The following is a 24,427-nucleotide window of genomic DNA, read 5'->3' as shown; positions in this document are numbered from 1 at the left end:
GTTTATGGGCTCGTGCAATCTATAACCTACTAAGCAATCTACTGTGCTCGAGCATTCTACTGTCATAGATTCTGATTCTCTGAATATAAAGGTCACTCGTTTCAAAAAATCATTTCCCCCAGTACCCTAAAGAACATGATGATTTTCTTCTTCATTGAAGAGCTGGCAGTATATGACATCGCAAAAACATATCTACTGGAACAAAGCTTGTTCAGCAAACAGGACTTTTTTTCTTCAACAGCTGAAATAACATCTGTGCATGGGGGGGAAGGCCTTTGTGTAATTGGCAATAACTTTGACATCCTGCCAACAAAAAGAAACTGTGTTCTCTGTTAAGAAGCTTGTAATAAACAGACAATTAAACAAACCTTTACATTCACAATTTATCTTTGAAGTCATCCTCTAATAACCCACAAAGAGGAAGCAAATGACCATTAATTAATAAGTCATTGCTAATGATCTGTTAATTTTTGTATTGTATGGGGATTTCTTTTTTGTTTTTGTTGCTGCTCACTATCCTTTGTTCTCAGTCATGCACAAATGTTTAGACATCATTAGAAAATGTCATGAGTGTGGGATGTGCAAAATATATTAATTAACAAATTTTGACAAATAGTGAAAACAATTTTAACAAATTAGAATACACATCAGACTGACAAACTCCATCCATTATCAGAAAGCCATGTAATCCTGGTAAGGTTTATGGAAACCTGTAGCCTATTCCAGAAACAAAAGATATGATGAACATGTACATACTGGACAAGCCGGCAGTCCATTATGGGGACATACACTGGAATCACTTTGGCTAACTGTGGCACCCATGGAAAACATGTAAAGAACATGCAAACTCCATAGAGAATGTATCCATCCTAATCCCAGGATTCACTAGGTAGCACTGTTAATTGACACACCACCATGCTGCCCAATAGCCAAAATTATATGGTACTAAGAGTATGTAAACATTTATGTTTATACTTATTGTATTCTTTAATTATAATCGTACCATATTAATGTTTTGCCATCCATATGTGTTTTCATGAAAATATATTCTACACAGATATCTAGGAATTTACAAATGGATACAAAATAGCTGGATGAATAAACTGCACTCGGTGGATTATCTATCCAAATCTAAAAAATTCTCATACACAAACTGCAGATGTATATCTATAAAAAAAACCACAGGAATTCTACAGTAATTTATTATGTATAATTTTGCATGATCAGCTGTTTACAGAAACATTTATAGCACAGCAAAGAAAAAAGCTTAATTAATTCCTCACCTTGTAATATCTGGATTATTAATATGTTGTTATGTTTTGTGTTAGGTCAATTTTTGAGCATTTGCAGTCTTTTCAGAATTTTCTCACTCTGTGAAAAAGAGAGATGGTCTGTTCATGTTCCATTTTGTGTATATATGGATTCCTGAGTTTTCAGCAAGCATGAAAGGTTTCCCATATAAAAATTCCCTTACTAAATATTAGACTCTGTATCTTTGAATACTCTTCTCTTGCATTTGATTCATTGTCTTAATTCTTACATTTCCTCATGGGTCTACCATGTTTTACTCAATATTCACCAAATTATCACACCCAAGTAAACATATCAGAGTGTTACACCAGTAAACTCTTCGTGACAATGAAGGTAAATTAATATAAAATGTTGAGGAAAATTGTAGTCAAAATGCAAAATTCCTGAGGATATTTACTATGGAAATTTTTCATAAATGGTTGTAGAGAATTGGGTAAGTGTATTTCTGCAAGTGTGCTTTCCTGTATGCATGGCATGTATTTGTGCACATGTAGGAAATCACTGTTTTATTAGCAGCATGACCCCGATTAGGAGCCGTGTTTCATTCCTTTCAGAGTTTTGTGTGGGTTCCTGTTCTGTTGTAGGTTCGGTCTATGAATTTACATCAGGTCAAAACAAAACCAGAGCGAACACAGGAAGAATCACATCTTATGTGCACTTGGGACTTCTGGAAAAGAAATACAAAAAAACAATAGAAAGCAGCAGAGGGGTTGTTATGAATGGAGCGGATATCCTGCCTGTTGTGGCAGTGATAAGTTTCACATTAAGCTGTGAGTGGCTGGCAAGCAGATCAGCCAGGGCTAGGAGAATTTGCGCAGGATGTGCTAAACGTTACATCTTGACAGGAAAACAGCTGACCCCCCCAAAACAAGTAAAAGACTGAAACACAACAGTGGGTGCAGGAAAGGAAAAAGAGAAAGTCTGACTGTGTACTCCAGCACAGAGTGTTCCTGTGTTGAGCAAAACAACAGGGTTAGGAGTGTTTATCATGATAATACCACAAGCAGAGTTACCAGACTTAAGTCTTTGCTGAAGCCTGTTTGGAACGGATATGCTGGAACACTGAAACAGCAGCAGCCACGGTGCTGCATTTGCTCTCACCAACATGAAAGCAGTGGGTTTGAGACATGGTCTTTTGTCACTCACCTGCCATCACTTAAGGTAATAGAATGCCAGCCAGCAAAAAAAAGTGAACAGTATCGGTTAGGGCTAGTTTTGCCCATGCACAAAGTGCTTCATGGCCATACAGACATGTACAAGACCAGGGACAGCACCCTTTTAAAGCTCCAAGGAACAAAACCCTAGGGCCATGTCTGCAAATTTCTATTTTAAACAGAAAATTATAATAAAGTCATTTGTTCAATCTACAATAATCACTATTTAACTGGAGAATCCTGAGTAATCTCTAGTTTAATTAGCACATCAAAATGCTGTAGGCCAGTCGTAGTCTAAATCCCAGTAAAAAGTATAATAACCAATAAGGGATTATACAAATGGGCAATACTGTGGGGCAGTGGTTATCATTGCTGTCTCGCAGAACTGGCGCCTTGGGTTCAATGTGGACCAGGGTGTACCTAGTCTTGTGCCCGTTGCTGGTCAGAATGGGCTGCGGCTCCCCCCGCGACCCTGTATTGTCTAAAGAGGTTAGAAAAAGGATGAATGAATGGATGGGACATAATAATGTATCAGTAGTTTTTCTTCACTGTTCATTCTTTTTAATATTCTTTTTGTTAGGATCTTTAATTAGAAATAACCACATAAACATAAAAAATGATTTTCTGTATGGTCTTTTGGCCCAGATTAAGCAAAGGAGACTGTAAACTCTTTGGGAATACAGAAGAATTGTCCTTATCAAACCTTGTTAAATACTACTTGGCAACTGTGGATTTTATAAGATGTGTGATAATACTTTTCAAATTGATGCCTCAAGGTTCCAAAAGGATTTTTCATTAAACACCAACTGCACTTTTTCACAAATATGTTTTATCATACTGTATTAATCCTGGGTACAAAAGTGTTTCGTTCCATTGAATAGAATCCATAGAAGGATGAAGGTAATACAATACATTCTCAGTACTATACTTTATATCAGATGAGTTCTACTCGGTTATTTTCTGATTCAAACTCACTGAAATACACACTAAAAGGCATACATCTGCAGAAGATATATTTCCACCACATGCTAATCCATATCACACATTGTAATATTAAAAACATTTCAGAATTGTTTTCAATCACTATGAGAAAAAACACAAAAATATATAAAAGTATAGAAGGTTTTTCAGATAATGGATGAAAATGTTTTAATACTGCCTGAATTTCCCCCACATAAATGCATTCAATTCTTAAACTGTTCGTTACAGCCCAACACCTTAAGTCTTCAAATGACATTTTTCATTGGGTTTATAACAATAATCCTATTTAAAATAACAAGCATAGTTAATACTGTAAACATGAAGACATAATATGTTTGGAAAAACAGTTATTCTATTATTATTTTGGTAAAGGGTAATAAGGACATCAATATAAGGAGGCTTTTGATTATAAAATGGATCTTGAAGGATTGCTCTGCATTAGCATTGGATGCAGAAAAAGCACTTGATAGAGAGAATAGAATTATTTATTTGTCATTTTCAAAATTCACAGGTTTTTTATCAAGGCTCATAAGGTGAATAGGGATTCTAATATGAAGGGACATTGCTGTGAATCTTGCTAATAGGTTTATATAAAAACAGTTTATGCTGTAAAGAGGAATTAGTTAAGGCTGTCCTTCACCTCCATTATTATTTGTACATTTGTACATGGTATCAACATAGCAGATGTCTCGCACTAAATTGCTGATGAAGTCATATTTTTCCAACCAAACTAGGAATATCAATAAATGGGTGAATTCTCTATCTTTTCTGGACACATTATAAAATAGCTTAAGACTGAACTGTATCTATTCTTGAATGTGGGAACACAAGCCACTTCTGAAAAATATGATATACGAGTACCACAATGAGGTATAAAGAATTTGGGTATATTCCACGTAATAAAACAAAACTAATGGAAGTGATAACATTCAGCCAGTACTAGGTTAAATATGAGATGACTGGAAAAGTGGAGTGTTTTAAATCTTTCATGAAGGACAAACACCACCTCAGTTAAGTTGGTTAAGATTTTCATGTGTATAATATGAAACCAAAAACTAAAGTATAACTAAATTCATTCAGCTAATCTGGGACAAATCCAAAGTAATTAAAGCAAATATTTTATAGATGCCTAAAAATGAGAGTTTTAAGCTGCCTAAGTTAACATTTTACTATTGGGAATTTATTTAAGAAAATTATGTGCAACATATCATCATTATTACTTTGCAGCCTAACCTGGCGAAATCTCAGAAATTAAGATGTTTTGACAATAATCCCCATACTTTTTATTTTATTTTTAAGATGGTTTCAAACTAGACCTTCTCAGTAGTTCACCATTTGTTTAAAGAATCAGACGCAATCCAAAGACTAAAAATACACACTGTAAAATGGCTGGCTATATATCAAATAAAAAAATTATAATTCAGCCCAGGGATTGGGATGGATTGTTTCCAAACCAAGAGCAATCATTTTTTATGCTATTTGATTCATGCAGTACTTCAATAGAAGTTTCTACTGTGAATGTTTATCATCTGGTTTTCTAAAGAACCATATGACATTTTACTATACGCTATCTTCTAATAACAGACTCACCCAGAGCTCTAAATCATATATACAAGATTTTAGCATTTATGTGTGGAATTGCTGAATAATCGTCATCTAGGAAAGTTTGTGCTTTACATTTCAAAATGGTAAATTATTATTAATACCATAACATGCTCTGATTTTTTTACTGATTTGATACACATATATGTATAATTTTTGGATTAAAGTATTTTTTTTTACATAAGACATTTTCCAGACTCACATTAAATATTCGAATCATACATATGTAAACATTTTTAATAAAGAAAATACACAGAAAAAACAAATTATGTTTAAAACAATGTCAGTATAAACATAATCAATATTAAATATATAAAATATATATTACAGTATGTACAGTATGTGAACAAGGATCATATCTAAATTTCCACAGTTAAAAATGTTGATGATCTTGTCAAACTAGAAATGTTATTTCATTTTATTTAAATCTTCCATTTAATCCTAGAGTTTATTAGATCTTTTGTAATTGTAGAGAAAATTGATTTCCCAACTCTTAATCTACCACAGGGTGACATTATCTGATGAAACTCTAGGCTGAAGAGGGAGTGTGTGTGGGAAAGGTGGCATTTATCTACATTGTTAAAAAGCTTTGTGTGTGACAATCTGCCTGGAGATTAAGAGGCAGGTAGGGGAGGATTACAAATCCACAGGACAATTACTGACACATCAGACAACCTGTGTTACAGTAAGAGGTATGTATCAAAGAGGATCATTATCTCAGTCACAGGGTCATAATTAATATTAATAATAATTTGCTATTATCACTACTATAACAATATTTTTTAAAAAATGGGTTTGGGTTATACACATCCATCTTTGTTAACAAAACATTTGACCTTGGAATTCTTTAAAAGAGATACTTTCATATATGAGGGAGATGATTGGTTTGGCCATCTAAGTAAACTGATCTGAATGTATGTGATTTCTACCTGTTGGTGATCAGGTGATCAAGTATTCATAGCTAATCAGCGCACCTTTGAAGTAACAATTAAACAAGAAAGATAGTAAATCACACCTGTCTCTTCTGAGAGTGCTGTAGAATTTGTCTTTTTGTATGGAGAGTGTAACTGAATATAGGGTAGGACATGTTGAACGTGATTTGATTTAATTTACAGTGTTTAAGAACAGGTTGTATACTAAATTGGCATATGTTAAATAAGTATTTCAAATATTATATTTGCAAAGTTCAAAAGCATAGAAATTGCTCTGTAACATACATATTTATCATTTCTGTCTTAATTTTTTCTTATCAAATAGGTATGCGATTAAGAAAACAAAACTCTGGAGGACAAATATTTTCACTGGTTATAAATACAAAGAACACCCAGTTCAGATACTTGACACCAGTGAGCTGGACACATACCAGATGGCTATGAAATGCTACTAACATTTCAATCTTCCACTGGGGGAATATACTGCCCAAAATTGCATAAGATTTCTTTCATAAAGTAGGCCAAGCGATGACTGTAGCCAAAGGTATACCAACATCCTAGACTTAATCATCTGGAATACTTTCTTGTGGTTATCTGATGTCTATAGTGGATTTAAATATTTGTGATTATTTCTGTATTTTTGATAGGTTTGTCCCCTGTGCAGCACTGAGAAAAATTATCCCTTTCCATTTTGTTTTCATGTGATAGACACATACTTTAGATACTTCTAATCTTTTTAATGCAAATTGATTGTGGCTTCTGCCACTCTTCCATATATTGGTTTTACTCCTATTTTATGAACATAAGAATGGAAGAAAAGTTGCAAATCAGAAGCCGCAATTATCCCATTGTGGCTATTTTGTTTTCTGAAAACCTCTTGATCTAAGGATCTCACATCTTTAAAACATCTCTTAAAACATCTCTGAAGTATTGCTTTAAGGAACTACCACCAAATGTTAAGCACATACAGCACCTTGCCATATTAAGACCAGAAGTCTAGAAATACAGATCCATCAGTTATGAAATTTTCTTTAGCAAGGACTAATGTAGATTTTCATATAGAAGGCTGACATTTCTTTCATTTTAATTTGACAAAACTTTAAAATACAAACAGATTCATAAGCAAATCCCATCAAAATGAAAGCAAATCACAGCCCCAAAATCTTCAGATCAACAAGGTTCTGAGCTTCTGTGGGGTACATTGGGCCTTGAGAGTATGATGAAGAAGGATGCACGTTATCAACAAGCATTTTGCAACCTCTGCTACCTATCTTTGACTCATACTTCAAGCGTACAGTCCACAGCCCTACTAATATTCTTGCTGACATAATTGATTTACAACTCATGCTTCTTATTGCCTCAGGTAAATATGCAGTAAACATAGTGATAAACGAAAGACATTCATGCCAAAAGCCACTTACACATGCACAAACATTAAGAGATTAACTGCTCTCTGTCCCCATCAGTTATACCAGAGTGCTTCAAGAAAACCACAATTTTGCCACTTCCCAGATAGACCAATGTAACTTGTTTGAACAATTACTGTCCAGTGGCACTCACTTCAGTGGTCATGAAGTGCCTGGAAAGCCTAGTATTGTCATATATAAACTGCTCTAGCCCAGACTCCCTTGACCCACTTCAGTTTTCTTACTGCCCACGTGAGTTGATGATGCCATATACTGTACTGTACTGTAGCATTGACATTCAGATGTCCTGAGACCCGGGTAGCACCAGGTCGCCCCACGTCCGCTACCTGAGGGCATAGGTTTCTATACGGCATTTCCTGAACAGCTGAGCCCGGCTAACCCCTGTCTCGCCACTACATATAGGGTCTTTTTCGCTCTCCTGCCATTCCACAGTTCGTCCCTTCCGACATCCGTGACAGGCACAGCAGTGGAAATTGTCAGCTGCTTCAGATTCTTCGAACTGCAGATCTCCACCAATCTGGCTGGGCCTCACAATACTGTTGGCTTTCTGAAAAAGGCAAAACAGCACTTGCACTTCCTGCAGTTCTTAAAGAAATGCGGTATGGGAAAGCAGTTCCTCATGAACTTTTACCTCAGCACCATAGAAAGAGTCCTCACTAGTGGTATCACTGTGTGGTACTGTACAGTAATACTACAATGCATGACAGAGATGCACTACTAAGGGTTGTGGCAATGGCACAGAGGATTATAGGATGTGATTTACCATCAATCGGTGAGATTCAAAGCATTCACTGTCTCAATCCATCATTCAGGATCCTAACCATCCCAGCCACAAACTGGTCTCCCCCGGGCTCTGGCAAGTGATACCACAATATTAAAACATAGACCACTGGACTCAACAGCTTCTATCCTACTGTAGTGGACATCCTCAACAGCTAAGTGCAATTACTCAGACAAAATACACATCTACATTCTGCACTTTTTGCATGGTCTACCATTTTTTGTTTTCTTTCACTACTACATATTTATTGTCCCACAACATATGTATTGTTCCTGTTGTTCTTATTTATTATGTTTGTAATGTACTGTCTACATTATGTGGTGTTATCTGTTGTACTGTGCATGTCCCAAGAGATCAGCACAAATAAGAATTCCAAATGTACATACAGTATGGCAATAAACTCCTCTACGCTACTACTCTACTACTATTCATGCATAATATTTTGTTTACCATAACAAAAGAAAATATTTTAATAGACGCTTGTAGTAATATTATGACACATCCACAAAAGTGTATGAGAACAGTTCACTGTCATATGTGATGAGTTTTCCTAAAACTCTTGTAAGAGTATATTCTTCCAAATAAATCAAGTACTTCTAAATAAATTATTGTTTTCCCATCTTTTTTTTACTATGTAAAAAAAATAATGTCAAAGTATAACTCCTTATTCTTTTTTAGTGAATTTTGAAATCCAAAGTATCCTAGAATTCAGTTTTGGGCAGCATAATTCTCAGTCTGGCAATGAAAATTGTGTGGAAACCGGCAGACCTTCAAAAAAGATGTCACTGTGTCCTTATCTTTGCCCTGGATTGAACAAAGCGCTGTAGAAATATCAAGAGATGGATATAGTATTCTATTTATTAAAAAAATAATGAGGGAATATTTTCACAGTAAACATACAGTATACAGTAAGTAAGCAAGACAAAAAGACATTTAAATCGACAATAAATTTCAGATGTTGCACTATGTTACACTATGCAGGTGGTCAAGTTTAGTTCTTGAGTGGAACAGTCCAACAGGTAGGTGTCCTTAAATCATTGGCAGCTTCAGACCAGTTCATGAGGGATACATTTATCCAATTAAACCTTAATTGACTTAATTTATTACCCTTCCTGAGGTTTTGGCCCTGATTAAACTAAAACTTTGACCCACTCGCAAATCCCAAATTAGAAACCCACCACTTGATTGTGATTGTGGGTTCTTCCTTGCCAGATGTTTCTGACCTCTGTTTAAGAGAATCCTGACATAACTATCAGGTGGGCCTTAATGCAGTTCCATGCAAAAGAAAAGATTTTGTTTTTAGGTGCTTTCTTTCCAAATGCTCTCAGGTTTATTTTTAAAACTGTAAAACAGTTCTGGAAAAAGGCACAACCTTCAGAAACAAGCATCTGACTTTTAAAGTCTCCACAAATGTTCTTCTATCTGTCATGACTTCAATAAAAGAAGCACCTTGAGCACTGGAAGATGTCCATGGCAGAGGTTTAGTGTATGCCCATAAAAGTCAGCACCCAGTTAGGACAGCAGTGGTATTTTCTTAGTCTCTCGTGTGGATGTTCAATAAATATTCATATTCTCATTGCTGCAGTAGGGGGACATTTTTCTAAGCACTGTTTACCATATGTCTGACCTGAAGCTAATAAATTGGGCAATTAAATCCAAAACCCCAAAACTATTTTTTTCTGTTAAAAAACAAAACACTAACATAATTGATACATTCAGAGTGGGACTATTCAGATTTTTTTGTTGTGTTTATAACTAACACAGTAGTTATAAAAACAAATGTTTCATCTGATGGGCTTTCTGACAAATACTCATTATATGATCTAGAATGCATCTCTGTTGTATTTTACCTTGCTATTATTCTTTTCTTCTTGCTCCTATTTTCACTGTGAAATCTTATTTGCTTCTTACTGAACTATGTAGACTTCATAAACAGATATTGAAAACAAATGAATGAACTAACCAAAATTAATACTTAATTTTGTGCTTAGTGTGCAAAGACATTGCATTGAGTGCTGTGCTTGTCCCACTTCTTAACCGAAGTGAATGAATAAGCCTGAAAATAAGACTTCTTCCCCAAAGGTCTACCACAGAACACGAGCCTTTATGTAAACTTAACAGGTGTTTTCACAGTTATCCTGTGGTTTTACTGCAATTATACTGTACATTTATTTTCTCTTCCCATGCTTTGTTTTTACCACAACCACCAAAGTATTAAAACTACTCAATTGTGGACCCCAACCATGAGTGGTAAGAAAATATAATGAGATGCATTAAAAACGCAACAAATGCTATTGTTCCAACTCTCACTTGTTGCATTTTTAATGTATCTCAGTATTAAAAAATGTCCTGATACAAAATAAAATATCGTCATGCTGAACTGTTTTACAATTCAGATGAAAAAATATGGCAGTGCCTCAGACAAGATAAAAAAGGACATCACATAATTCTGCCAAAAACCCACTACTGCACAGACAAATTAACCAGTACTGTAAGTCATAATAACTTATCAAAATTGCCCTAGCACTACTTCAGATAAGAAAATGGCATTGTTTTCACACCAAGGTCATATTGCAAAGGCACGTCTCACCATTCAGTAGCAGCTTTGCGACAGATTTACACATCAAAAGCTTTAGAAAGTTGTAAAACAAAGGGAAAGTCAGTCTGACCAAACCATAAAGTAAAGCAGAATTGCTGGATTAGTCATTGGCTGTTACTTTCCCCATTAAAGCCAGAGTGATTACTGATGATAATCCCCCAGTCTATAAACTACACAAGTTATTACAGTCCCTTATCCAAGACCCAGAAAAAAAACCCAATAAAATAGGAAGAAAAAAACATACTTTTTGTGTGTAAAGTAAAATGTTACTTTACAACTAGTAACAAATAAATATGAATGAAAAGAAGAAAAGGCAAATTTTACATAAAAAATTAATCTTTCTCTTGTCATGAAAATGTTGTAAAAATAATTATACTTACTTAGTTGATTTTAAAAATATAAGAAACAATGGAAAAATAGGACATTAAATTAACTCCATATAACTCACAAAATGGGAGATCACAAGAGGATTTTTTTTCTAAAAAGAAAATATATTTTTAAATGTAAAAGTCCATATTCGGTTCATTGTCAGTGTTAAAGATCACTGCTTGGGATTGGAAAGCCGTGATGCTTTTTACTCATCCATCCCTCTATTTTCTAAAGTTTCATCCAATTCAGGGTCATGGAGAACTGGAACTCTCTACAAGCAAAGAGTGCAGGGCGGGGTACACCCTGGCAATCAAAAATAGTATAAACATCCTTTTGATGTGTTGTTGTTTTCGTACTTAGCAAATGATAGGCAGAGACGTTTTGTCAAAATCTCTCTTAGAGTGTACTCCATGAGGAAAAATGACACTGAAGATTTTAGATGCATCTGAGGATGTTTATTGGCCACAGGATAAGGATGCTGGGACCTCCTTCCACAGTAAAGAGTGAACCAAAGGGAACCTGCAAAGGAGTAGGAATCATGCAAGAGACGAGATGTGAAAGAGAGGGATTATAATGTGATATACATAGCTTTGAGAAATGATGTTGGAAATGATGATGATTTAAAAGAAACAAAACAAAAGTGGTTTTGTTATCGTCACTCCTCCCGGACTTCCATTTATTATTCAGAAATCACAATATGGAGTGTTCTAACATGCATCCAAATGAGCAGAATAACAACATAAGCCTATAAATATACAGGGTTAGTCCAAATGTTGTCGACAAGCATAAATACCAATTATTTTACTTAAGTTTTGTTTTCTCCTCCATGTATGATGCAGGATTGTAAGGTAACTGTTAGAAACTTTGATATTTATGCTTTTCTTTGAAACCTTTTTTGTCATGGTAACCCATGTAATTAATTTGTAATAAACTTTGTCGACAGAAATTTGACTAACCCTGTACACTATAAGGCATAAGGAAAAGCCACTTTCAGGCTCCAACCTGATCTAACACATCATCTCCAGCTCTGGAGATGTAGAGAAGACTTTTTAAAATCTCTTCAATTCCACAGTTTTCCATTGCCCAGCAACAACAGGAAGGACACTGACTGACTCCTGGAAACCGTTTCCCCTACATTTCAACTGATGAAACCTTCCATCAATCCCAATCCTTCTTTCTCCTAGAGCTCTTATGAGGTCCATCCTTTGAAGACAAATGGCCCTAACAAACTGCGTCTCTATAAAAAACAATATATGCATATAGGTTAGTATGGAAAATTAAAGCCACCAATATAGCATGAAATTAGCAATACAGCATGAAATTATGGTATAGAATAAAAGTTCTTTTTATAAATATTTTGCAGCCATCTTTTTATAGTTTCAGTTTATCATACACATAAATAGAAAGCAATAGAAAGCTAGACCTACCACAGCCAGACCACCAGGGTGATATTCCCAGCTGCTGTGAATCAGTCTTTATCTTATGAAACCCCACTACTCTGACACAAAAGCTTGAACATGTTAAATAGAATATATATGCATTCTCACATATGTGATCTCACTAATATAATGTCACCTTTATATAATCAGAAAAATATATAAGGGTCTGCAATCTCACTTTTCTATCTGTACTTTGGCATGATTGCTTTACCGAAACAACTTGAAACACCATTGCTGTCAAAGGCACCAGTCCACTGGGTTGAAACACATTTCTCAGTCTTGAGCACGGAAAATTGATTGGGTTTTCCAGTGGTACAGTAGTTACAGAAGTATGATGATTCACTTTCCATTCTGATACTAAGGATAATTCAGAGTTCCTCTTATACTAATTCCTGAATTCAGGGAAATCAACGGTACAGGGCACAGTCACCTTCAGCACCTGCCACTTTTGTACCTGGTATTGGAAAGAGTTTTACATATAATGAATGTAATAGAAAAAGCTAGAATTACATCGGTCAAGAATTACATCGGTGTAGGTGCTGACTCTAGAAGTGTGCTAAAGCTATATTCCCAAAATGTCACTTTCTGTTTTCAGTATTTTGTATAATTAACATATTGTAAAGCCACCATGGGCTGGTTTCCATGAGGGGATTTGAGCACTTGCTGTAATCAGGTTGTGACCCTGAATCTCTTGTCAGCCTCCCAGTTATGGTCATAAGTGAGTTAAAGGTGCGGTATATCAGGGGAAAGGCACCACCCTCAACGGACCCAGCCCAAGGTGGCTTCACAAATATAGAAAAGCATTACAAAAGAATACAGCTGACAACATTCTGTATGATTAATGTCTGTTTTTTACAAATAATTACAAAGAAATAATGCATTGAACAGTTATGCAAAGAAAAATAAGGAATAAAATACATTTCAAGAAGATCCTCCTGTTCACTTTATCCACTTAATGTTATTAGTTTGTTTCTGATTTATTAACACCTTAAAAAACTTCAGTTGTTTGTTTCTGATTTATTAACACCTTAAAAAACTTCAGTTGTCTTAGGAGTTTTTATTTTATGCAGTAATGTTGTGAAGAATCACAGTGACAGGACACATAACTATTTTGGATACATGAAATACAATTGATTTGATTCTGTTCTTACCAAGTGGTTTAAAAATACAAATCCAGACACCACTTTCATGTACAGCTTTAGCCTTTTACCTGATATACGGTACATATATAGTGAGAGAGACTAACCTAAGGACCCTGAATTATTTGTCATTAAACCGAAGTATATATTGAAACATGTTGGATTGCCAATACTCTCAGGGAAAATAAAGGAATTGCTTTTGTGTTTTGTTTATCTCTATCAGAAAGAAACTACAACCATTCTCCCTGAAATCTCCAAGAAGGGGAGTACATGAATCACTGCTGGAAAAGAAGACATACTGTTCAATGTTTGTATGTGTTTGTATTCAACAGTGATAATATGGTTGTCTATTTAACATACTTGACTTTAATACTTTTGGGGAAATCAAGGTAGGAAAACAAAGAATTCTGTGATCTAATGTGTTATTGCAAAAGCTGGAATTCAGTATTTGAGATTTTCTGTACATTTACTCCATAGCATTAACATTTTTCTCTCTTTCTTTAGAGATATTCATTTAAATTTCAAATTTTAGTCTTCTTGAAAAGTGCAAGAACAGCATTAAGCACTGAAGAGTATTGTAGAATTTGGGTGCTTTCTACAACTATAAGAACATTCAGTAAAATAGGAGTTTTGGAGGAGGATACCAGGAACTAAAAATGAGAGAAGACAATTTGGCCCATCTAGATTTTATCTAGTTATATCATCCATTAATTTTTAAAGAAGGCTATAGAGTCACTTTCAACAACATGTTTTTTCCCCAGACACCCACAACTCTTTGTGTAAAAATATCATTATGCAGTAATCATAATTAAAATGTTTCCTGCCATCTTTTGTGTGCTACTCCAGTTTGACTCCACCCATCATCTCCAGCCTTTTAACTTTAAACTTCTTCATTCTTTATTTGTTTATTGATATTTGATAAGGTCAGGTTATATAACTGTCTGATCACTTCAAATTTCTGTAACAACTCATTTATGTCAAGCAGCTTATTTTATTAATAGCATAAAAACACAATTTGAAAGCTTATATGTATAAACCGCATGCTGAACGACTCCCTCTTTAAATCTCTATATAAGACAGGACAGGTTAAGGTATTTTGAACTTGATCTTTACAGGAATCCACAACAACAGACAATACTGTGCCCTGCAGTGTGTATGTATCATTATATAGAATGAAATGTCTATGGCTGGCTATTCTTATCCTTAGAGAAAGGAGTCTATGAACCAGCAACTACAAAAACATGTATAATTAAAAGCATATCTATAATTAAATGCAGCCAAAGTAGCTGCCCAAACTTAAACTGTCATCTAAATAAAGAATGAAAAACATGTGTTACCTAAATTCCAACAATGACAATGGAACCATGAGCTTTTAAAAAAGAATTTCCATTGAAGGACTTGAAGGTATTGAAACACTTTTTGGAGATTCCACCATTATTCTTTCTTTTCTGTATAGTTAAAAAACTGTACCCAACTGTACCCAAAAACCTATAACTATAATTTCAAACCATTATATTTCATTTAGATGCCTACCTGCTTGGAACTGTGTAATTTATAATACCACAATTGCTCACCAATTAGTAAATCTGCCTCATGTAAACCAATATAGTTATATATTCTATTTCAGTTTGATCTTTAATATATTATAGCAGAACACTACAGTTCTTATCGTAAGTGACTTTCCCCTTTATGTCTGAATAATGATATGTCAATGCCATAAAATTGTTCATCAGTATTTTGGTTGATTATAAAAATAAGAGACAATTGAAAACTTGTATTTTTAATATTTTTTATTACATTTTGAAAATGGAACATTACAATAACTACATATAACTCACAAAACAGGAGATCACAAGAGGATTTTTTTCTGAAAAGAAATGTATTTTAAAATGTAAAAGTCCTTGTTCGGTTCATTGTCAGTGTTAAGGATCACTCCTTGGGATTGGAAAGCCATATTGCTTTTTAGTCATCCATCCCTCCATTTTCTAAAGTTTCATCCAATTCAGGGTCATGGAGGACTGGAACCTATCTTGCCAAGCAAAGAGTGCAGGGCAGGGTACACATTGGATGGGATGCCAGTCCATTGCAGGATACACACACATACATGCACACTCTCTCCAGGGCTAATTTTCTCAGAAGGCAATTAAGCAATTAGTACTATTAGTTGCACTGTAGGAGGAAATTGGAACACCCAGAGGAAACCCACACGGACACAAGGAGAACATACAAACTCCACACAGCACCTCAGGTCTAGAATTGAACCCACAGCTCCAGGGCAGCAATGCTAACAAACTGTGCCACCCACTTTTTACTCATAAACACAAAAATGCAAATAATGAAAAAAATGTAATGCACCATAGTTCTGTTCCTAGAATCAATTTAAGAGATATAAAAATCAACCAAAGGTGAAAAACAAAAGTATATCAAATTAATAAAGTCAGATGACACAATGCCATGTTTTGAGAAGAGCACTTTATTATATTAAAAGGAAAACTTCTTGGGTGTTTGTTGCTCATATTCTGTAAACAGTAAATATTTGTCTGCAAAAGAGCAACATTTAAGAACTAAATAAAGAACAAACAAAGAAAGCCTTGTGGAATGTGTGGTTCTTTCATTATCTTATCGTGAAAGTTTAAACTGCTCGTTCTTTGCAAGAAAGATGGCTTGTGTGTAGCCACTTCTCCTGTGTTCAAAAATAACAGGTCTTGTCTAAGCTCTGTTTAAGTATTACACAACTGGAAACAAACTGAGTACAAAACAGCAGTACATGTTATTACTTCACAAGCAAGGACATATTAGAAAATGAAAGATTGTAGGGTTTGTCACACAATTAAGCTTTTCAACACATCAATGTTGAGAAAGTGAAACTCTGTGTGTTGACCAGACTGACAGATTTCATATAATGCAGAATTTATGCGTATGCAAAGGCAAAACAGTTTATCAGAAATGTTTATGAGTAATGAGTAAAATGTAATCAATTAAATTTGGCATTTATATAACCATGTTAAGGTATTAGGTATTAATTTTACTTTTGCACAGAATATATCAGAATAACATAATATCTATACTGCTGCTGAAGTAACCTTTTCCACATTGTACACTCTTGTTTTCCTTGTTACATTAACCATCAAATCTTTGCAAGATTTTTACCATAAAACTCCAGGATGTTTGTGATGTTGTTCTAACTATAAGAAAGCCTTCTATGCTTCAGTTTTCCTCTGTAGTTCAATATTACTTGCAGTAGAAATGTTAGATATTTCTATTCACTTGTATAAATGGAAGCTACAGAACATATCACAAACATGGAGAACTCAGCAGCAATGTAACAAGACATGGGAGACATTAACAAAGACATTAAGAATGGATCCAATTATAGACAAGTACTAATACTTTGCATCAATCATGGAAAGCCACCTTAGTTAATGCTACTTGTTATGCATTGTAGTAAGCTCAAAGAGTGCAAGATTGCTAATATTTTATTCATGTAATAGCTCTCTCAGTCAGGCTCTTAGGTTGATAAATACTGGATGGTCAGGCTGTTATTTATTATCCACTGAAAGGTTTACTAGTGGAGCTCATATGATTTTGGGAGAGGTCCCAGCAGTAAAATGAGCTTTCAAATAAGAGGAAAATACATTTTAAATTGTTCATCATTGTTAAGTTCAAATGTCATGAGCAAAAAACTCTTTCAGGAGCAAATCTGTTAAAAAGACAGAAACAAAGAAACGCTTTCTCCTATATTATTGTATCGCCATGTCTCATTTATTTCTTTTGTGTCCGTGAGCCAGAATACAACCTTGTAAACGATTAGAGACAGTTAAAACCCGGAGTAGTAATTTAGACAACTAAATAAACGCAGTCGGATGGCACAGTGGCGTGGGGGGTTAGCGCAGCTCAGCTTCTGTGCTGCTTGACCCCCTGTGTGGAGACCCCCGAGTCCGTGTGGGTTTTCTCTGGTCCAAAACCACGCTGTCCTAGTTAACTGTCATCTCTGACATTACACCGCGTGAGTGTTCAAGAGAATGTGTATGTGCGTTTCCTGCGAACGACTGAGTAGGGGTAGCCTACCTTGAAAGGACAAATCGATTACGGATAATGGAAGGACCCAGACTCTGGAATGTAATATGCGCAGTGCTGAGTTTCTGAATTGTTCTTTAAAAAAAATAATTCACGAACGCGTCCTTGTATTCAACCACTAGCACAAGCAGTCCCTTTACACTCTGAAAACCTGCGATCATTTTTTTAACCCATTATATGTATTTTATTTTCGTAATTTGCATTTCTTTTGTGTTCTTTGGCGTCTATATTAAAACGTTTTCTACAGTTAAAGGTGTCTGAGATTTCTCTAAATGTATATACATATTAATCTAGAAATCTATTTTCCACAGTTCGGGTAAAACGCTGCTCTCTTCTTGACGAACTTTGCGATCGCTGTGTTACAGCAACAAAAAACCGGGGAGGGGGGACAAGTGAATTTTAAAACGCGGTATCCTTTCATTACCATTTTGCAGAAATCAGATATACTCAGGCGTATCGACCAAGTGCAGTGTCATGTTTACGTGATGTACAGAGACCGAGCTCGGGCTGTTGCAACAATGTGAAACTTATTAGGGACATACTCAAAAAACACAGTAAAAATAAAAACGCAAAGGCAAGAGTAGCCGAACAAGTACTTCTACGGGATCCCTATCGTTAAGCAACTACTGTATGTATTGTTTGGGCGAGGAAATTACTTTTCGTTTTTTTTTTAATATATCCACTTCTGATTACCTCCAATTATTTAAAAACAGATTTTTAAAATTATTGATATGAACCTATTTTATTCAAACCGTATGCCTCTCTGTAACCTTTCTCTAGATCAAAACACTCCATTTGAATCCGGAGAGTCTTTACCGAGATACAAAACCATATTAAAGCAGAGAATTATTCTATTTCCTCTGATAAATCTCCCGACTGTGTGTGGTGGGGCGGAGACTTACATCTAAGAGGCTGAACAACAGTGTTTGTTCAAAATCTCCACATATCCGCAGATGTCTAACATGAATGATTTAAAAAAGTAATTATATAAAAACTTCAGTCGGATAAACTCGCAATGGAATAGGCATACATAACATAGTGTATATGCCATTTACTGTATGTGTGCTGTGAGAGCTTCACCTTTCGTATTAAGTCTTTTCATCACACCTAAACAGAAAAAGCAGTGCTTCTGATGGTTATTTCATTAAATGAAAGTATCAGGTTATTTCTATATATATAATCTTAATTTTTCACTTATGATTTATTTATATCGGGTGTTACGTAGTGTGCATCAGCGATTAGTTAAAATAAATGTAAATACTACACCCGTTTATGACAATTGGACGCAGTATAACAACGACGAAATATAACAAACGCATACTATACATATAAATATACGACAATGTAAACTTTTCTTTCAAAACATTACTCCATACTTGAGTACACAAATGAACATTTGCTATCTGCTTTTTTCGATGAGTGTCCCAGGACATTCAAAACTTGGACAAAGTACCTTAAGCAACGTGTCAGTTATATCAACCTTTAAAGGTATTTAAACTCTGAACGCAAACATCTTTAAAGACGAAATACAAGACGACAGAAGTATTTGATAAATGGCACAAGAATGAACTAGACAGAGGTACAGTACTGGGATAATCGTTTTCAACAGAATAAGAACAGAATAGAACAGAATACGCGTTTTGTAGTCTTTGTATCACAGACGATTCAGCACAATATGGAATAGTAAGCAACTGTTTTCTTCAAAGGATAACACACAAGCGATAGCACAAACAACATTTTGAAGCTTTATAATATTGTTAAATTTGAAACGACACTTCACTAATTGGTGTGTCTTTAAAACAAGACGAATTAGGATAAGAGAACAAGATGCTGCCCGTCCTAACCTAAACAATCAATCATTAAACTGATATTCGCTAAAACAGTTGCATTTTAACAATCCTACTAAAGCTAAAAAAGCAGGAAGTATTAGTACTGGAGTCCAAGGCTTGAAAACGCCTTACATAACGGTATACCCAACATTGTTACTATCCACAAAGTAGGAAAAATGTACAGCGAAGTAAAGTCTACACCTTTGTGTTTTCATGGTATAGAAAAACATGTGAGTCACTACCTGTACCTAGTAAAAACTGAAAATATTTTAATAAAAAAGTTATCTTTCCGTGTTTGGATGAATTTTGTAGTTTAGAGAGCACCCCTTATCCTAAGTCCCACAGACGTTTGAGAGACCCCTGCTGTAACTTTACCTTAAACCCGCCTCCTGCTTTAATTCGATTGGCGGGCGACGCTCGGACAACTGGACGTGTATCATGTCAATATCACAACAGACGACCTAATCCATCGATTGACCCCGTTGTGACCAGCGCGCTAAACCTAACCGAGACATGTCCCTGCATGTAATACAAACAAAACATTTATAATTCCACTGGTGAGATCAATTATTTTTCACAAGGTTTAAAATTAATCATTCATATTATGATGTAGTGTGTTCTTACTTTAACATTTTTATATTTAAATTAACATTGTTTTTACAAGCCAAAACAAAGTTTGACAAATGGTTTCTCAAAAATGTATTATTTTCACATGTGATTCCATTGCTGCATCAACAGCTGTACTGAATTTGTAAAATAATCGTATTTTAGTATTTAATAGTTTTAATCCGTCTAGTCTTGGTAGTGTGTCGTACCTTGCACCATCTTCAGCCCTTATTAGGTCTATTCCCAATAATAAAGTGTCATTAAACAGAGATACAGGAAAAATGCATATATGTCCCAAGATTTAAACTTTCAGGTGCGTTTTACCAGCTTTAACATAAAAATTGTGTTTTAATCATACACCAATAATTATCGTAAAAACTAAAAATTATCTAAAAAATTAATACATTTAAAAAACAAAACGAAAATTATATTCCTTTAACAATTAAATATATCTAACCGCTGTCTGTGTAACTAAGCGGGTAACCAGATATTCAAAAACAATACGTAATCCCATAATGCACAGTACTTCGAATTACCTCATCCCATCAGCCACCGCGAGAAGTAGAATCTTCTGGGTGGTCGTCTAGGCAACGCACCTTATCTGAAAATAAAGGCACGCCCAGTGTATTGCCTGCAGCCAATAAGAAACTTCACGCATTACATCATTGCTATTTTTAGTGAGGCAGTACCAGCAGATAAGGTTTGCCTCCACGCTGGAACAGCTCAGAGTATACAGACTTTAGCAGAGTTCAACACCCAAGTCTAAAGAGGTGTATAAGCCCCCTAGCAACTTCAGCACTTAACACATTTCTTCAGAAGACAACTGAAGAGTACCACAAAAGGCACTTTTAACAGACTGCTTCAGTTACACCCCGAGACTGTGCGTGTCATTGAGCAAGCTGACTCAGAGAAGTGTCGACAATAAGGAAGAAAACTTTTTTCCCCATTTGACTGGACTTTGGGGAGCTCAACTTAAAGATCCAAGTTCGAAGAAGCTGACAAAACCCCGAGTAGCAACAGACGTTAAAGACGGGCTACACTGGACAAGTACTTCTACAACAACTTTGAAATTGAAGAAAAAAGGGTTCTATAAAGAACGGACTTTTTTTCATTGCTGAAAAGTCGAGGAGGACTGACAAGTCGAACTTTGACCGAGGTGGACTTTCAATAACTACAGGTAAAACAAGGGAAACTTTTTTGTCTCCTGTGTGAAAAATATTTGAACTGAGGTTTGGTCAAACTTCTATGTCTACCAAGATGGAACCTACTTTCTACGATGACTCGCTGAATGCTGCCTTCTCTCAGCACGAAACAACCGGCTACGGATATAACCCTAAAGCCCTGAAACAAAACATGACCCTGAATCTCTCAGATCCAACGGTCTCTCTCAAACCTCACCTGCGGGCAAAAGCCAATGACATCCTGACGTCTCCGGATGTCGGACTGCTCAAATTAGCCTCCCCGGAGTTGGAGCGGCTTATCATTCAGTCCAGCAACGGTCTCATCACCACAACCCCGACTCCGACACAGTTCCTGTGCCCGAAAAATGTCACGGACGAGCAAGAAGGGTTCGCCGAAGGTTTCGTCAGGGCACTGGCTGAGTTGCACCACCAGAACATGCCCGGTGTGCCCAGCGTCACCTCGGCACCGCAGAGCAACATTAACAATGCGATGGCACCTGTTTCCTCTATGGCTGGTAATACAGTTTTCAATTCCAGCATGCGTTCCGATCCGCCCGTGTACGCCGACCTCAGCACGTTCAATCCCACCATGAGCACCGCAGCGGCGCCCAGCTACAGCAATGCCAACACAAACATGACCTACCCACCTCCGCCGCACCAGCACCCCATGAACTCGCAGTTGCCAGTTCAGCACCCGCGGCTCCAAGCTTTGAAAGAGGAGCCGCAGACTGTACCCGAGATGCCCGGCGAGACCCCTCCCCTCTCCCCCATAGACATGGAGAGCCAGGAGAGGATCAAGGCCGAGAGAAAGCGCATGAGGAACAGGATCGCTGCTTCTAAGTGCCGGAAGAGGAAGCTAGAGAGGATTTCCAGGCTGGAGGAAAAAGTGAAGACGCTCAAATCTCAGAACTCTGAACTGGCCTCCACCGCGAACATGCTCCGGGAGCAAGTGGCCCAGCTGAAACAGAAGGTCATGAATCATGTCAACAGCGGGTGCCAGCTCATGTTGACACAGCAGCTGCAAACCTTCTGAAGGAGAACGCGCGAGCGAGTTAAAGACTAATTGCAAAGAAATCAAGGACGAAACTTAAAAGGCTATACGAGCTATAGCAGCGGCCAGTTAGTATGCAGCAGTGAGAGAAAGAAACGGACTGAGAGAAAGACGAGAGACTGAGAGGAAGGAGGCTGCCTGACTGCCTGAGCCCCGCGCGCACAGGAGTTCCGACTTGACTGAAGTCCGAAACTTCAGAAGCTGAGTTTGTCGGTAGCAAAAGACAAGGCCACAAACAGCACAGCTTTGTAAATGTTCTGTTTCATGCTTTTTTCCCTGAAAGAACGAAAAGAGAGAGACCACGTTGACCAAGTTTTGCATGGACCTTACCTTCGAAGATCATTCAGTATTAAAAGATTTAAGTAAAACAAAATACACTGCAATAGAAACAGTAGGTTGCCTGTATGTAACGCCATGGGAAGGCGTGTACTGTGATGAAAGAAGGCTGAATACTTCTGAAAAAAGCTGCCTGAAGTTTGGGTTATGTACGTAAGGTTTTTTTTTCGTTACTTTTATGGCAACTCACGTACTTTCAATACAAAAAGCTTCAAGCCTTTGTAAAAAAAATGTATGTTGCTTAATGGGGTTTAACCCATTGTTATTTGTAAATAAGATTAAATTTTGAGGACTTATGTTTACCATTTGTAATAAATATATAATTTTTTATGTTGGTTTTCTGAAGATTTCGGAAACTAATCGATTATATTTAAGGACTGTGTAAATAAAGTATATAAAACGAATGTCTGTAATGTATTTCTTTTCTAAGTTTTGGGTGGTGGGTTTGTAGTTGTACGTCTGGATAAGAATTAATAAGGAAAATGGTTTTCTTCCCTAAACGTTTTTCCCCCACTTTTTTCATATAACGAGCAAGTTAAAATGTTCTGAAACTGATCCGTCGATAACTGCAGGCATTCTTCTGTACTCTCCACATCCTACGCAAAATTCCCTCCCTCCTGTTTTCAGAAGTGGTAGGTACTGCACTGCCTCTTTCAAGTTTGAAAGCTCAAGAGAAAAATCGTGTTCTTTTATACACTAGGATTCTTTATACCACAAAAGCAACAGTTGAGTGCCTAGCTGACCAGACTTTTGAAAACTGAGATATTGATATTAATTGGATCTGGTGTAAAAAACAAAAGTTCCCACGTCAATTTTAAACAGGCATTCAAAATGTCCTAGCCTTTTTTGTATTGAAAACAAATCTTGAGTGAATCACATCTTTTAGTATGTGTAATTGAGCTTGATTTCAGGTGGTCTTCATGTGACAAAGTTTCAAGCACAATTATTTGCCTCATTTTGCAGTTAATACTATTTGAACTGAATGGTTACCCTTTAGAAGTACCTGAAAACTGGTGTCTTGGAGTTGTGTAACAGTGAAGTGGTCATATACAGGTGATTAGGAATAGAAGATCAAGGAGGTGGTTCTTCACCTGAAGTCATGATTGCAGTGGCTGTAGTTGTGAACCTGAATACTATTCTTACTGACCCCTGAAAGCAGGTGCCTGGTGTCCTGGACTCATGCAACTTTAAAATGTGCTAAAACTTTATATGTTCAGGTGGGTAGCTGCGTCAGCATGCGTAGGCTGCAAAGGAACAAGTAATAGGTTTATTCCATGCTGACAAAAAGAAGAGAGAAAACAACGTTTCGGCTGTGGAGCCTTCTTCAGGTGTCAGGTGACAGTAACTTTATATTACTGTCACAACGAGGCATTGCCTCAAAGGCTTTCCTCATTTGTCACAGATCAATAATCAAAGAGATTGAATATGAGCTAATAAAGTGCTTTAAATAAAAAAAATATAAAGATATTTAAATTCTTAATTAGACAAAGCTGTATGCATTTATTATGCATACAGCATAATACATACATACATTTATTATGGCCAGCAGCCATATCACCCTGCAACTCACAACTGGCAACCCACTGAAGCTAAGCAGGTGTGAGCCTGGTCAG

At 36.2% G+C, this 24,427-nt stretch overlaps 1 protein-coding gene and 1 long non-coding RNA gene across 2 annotated transcripts; one reads left to right on the top strand and one right to left on the bottom strand.

Annotated features, from left to right (window-relative positions):
- Positions 1-11,800: 11,800 nt before the first annotated feature.
- On the bottom strand, positions 11,801-20,009 carry LOC148652132 (uncharacterized). The gene is made up of 2 exons (XR_015925229.1): positions 17,803-20,009; positions 11,801-12,393 (listed from the first exon to the last, which is right to left on the bottom strand). It is a non-coding gene; the product is annotated as an uncharacterized LOC148652132 (long non-coding RNA).
- Positions 20,010-20,960: 951 nt separating this feature from the next.
- jun (Jun proto-oncogene, AP-1 transcription factor subunit) lies at positions 20,961-23,218 on the top strand. Its single transcript, XM_088598780.1, has one exon. It carries the CDS (start codon positions 21,492-21,494, stop codon positions 22,458-22,460), a length of 969 nt encoding a protein of 322 aa, XP_088454906.1. The 5' UTR covers positions 20,961-21,491; the 3' UTR covers positions 22,461-23,218.
- Positions 23,219-24,427: the final 1,209 nt, after the last annotated feature.

Source organism: Lepisosteus platostomus, chromosome 11 (genome assembly GCF_059453375.1).
Source record: "Lepisosteus platostomus isolate fLepPlt1 chromosome 11, fLepPlt1.hap1, whole genome shotgun sequence".
In the NCBI taxonomy this organism is placed as follows: Eukaryota; Metazoa; Chordata; class Actinopteri; order Semionotiformes; family Lepisosteidae; genus Lepisosteus; species Lepisosteus platostomus.
Note: the sequence above shows the minus strand (reverse complement) of the source record. Positions and strands in the feature narration are given on the sequence as shown.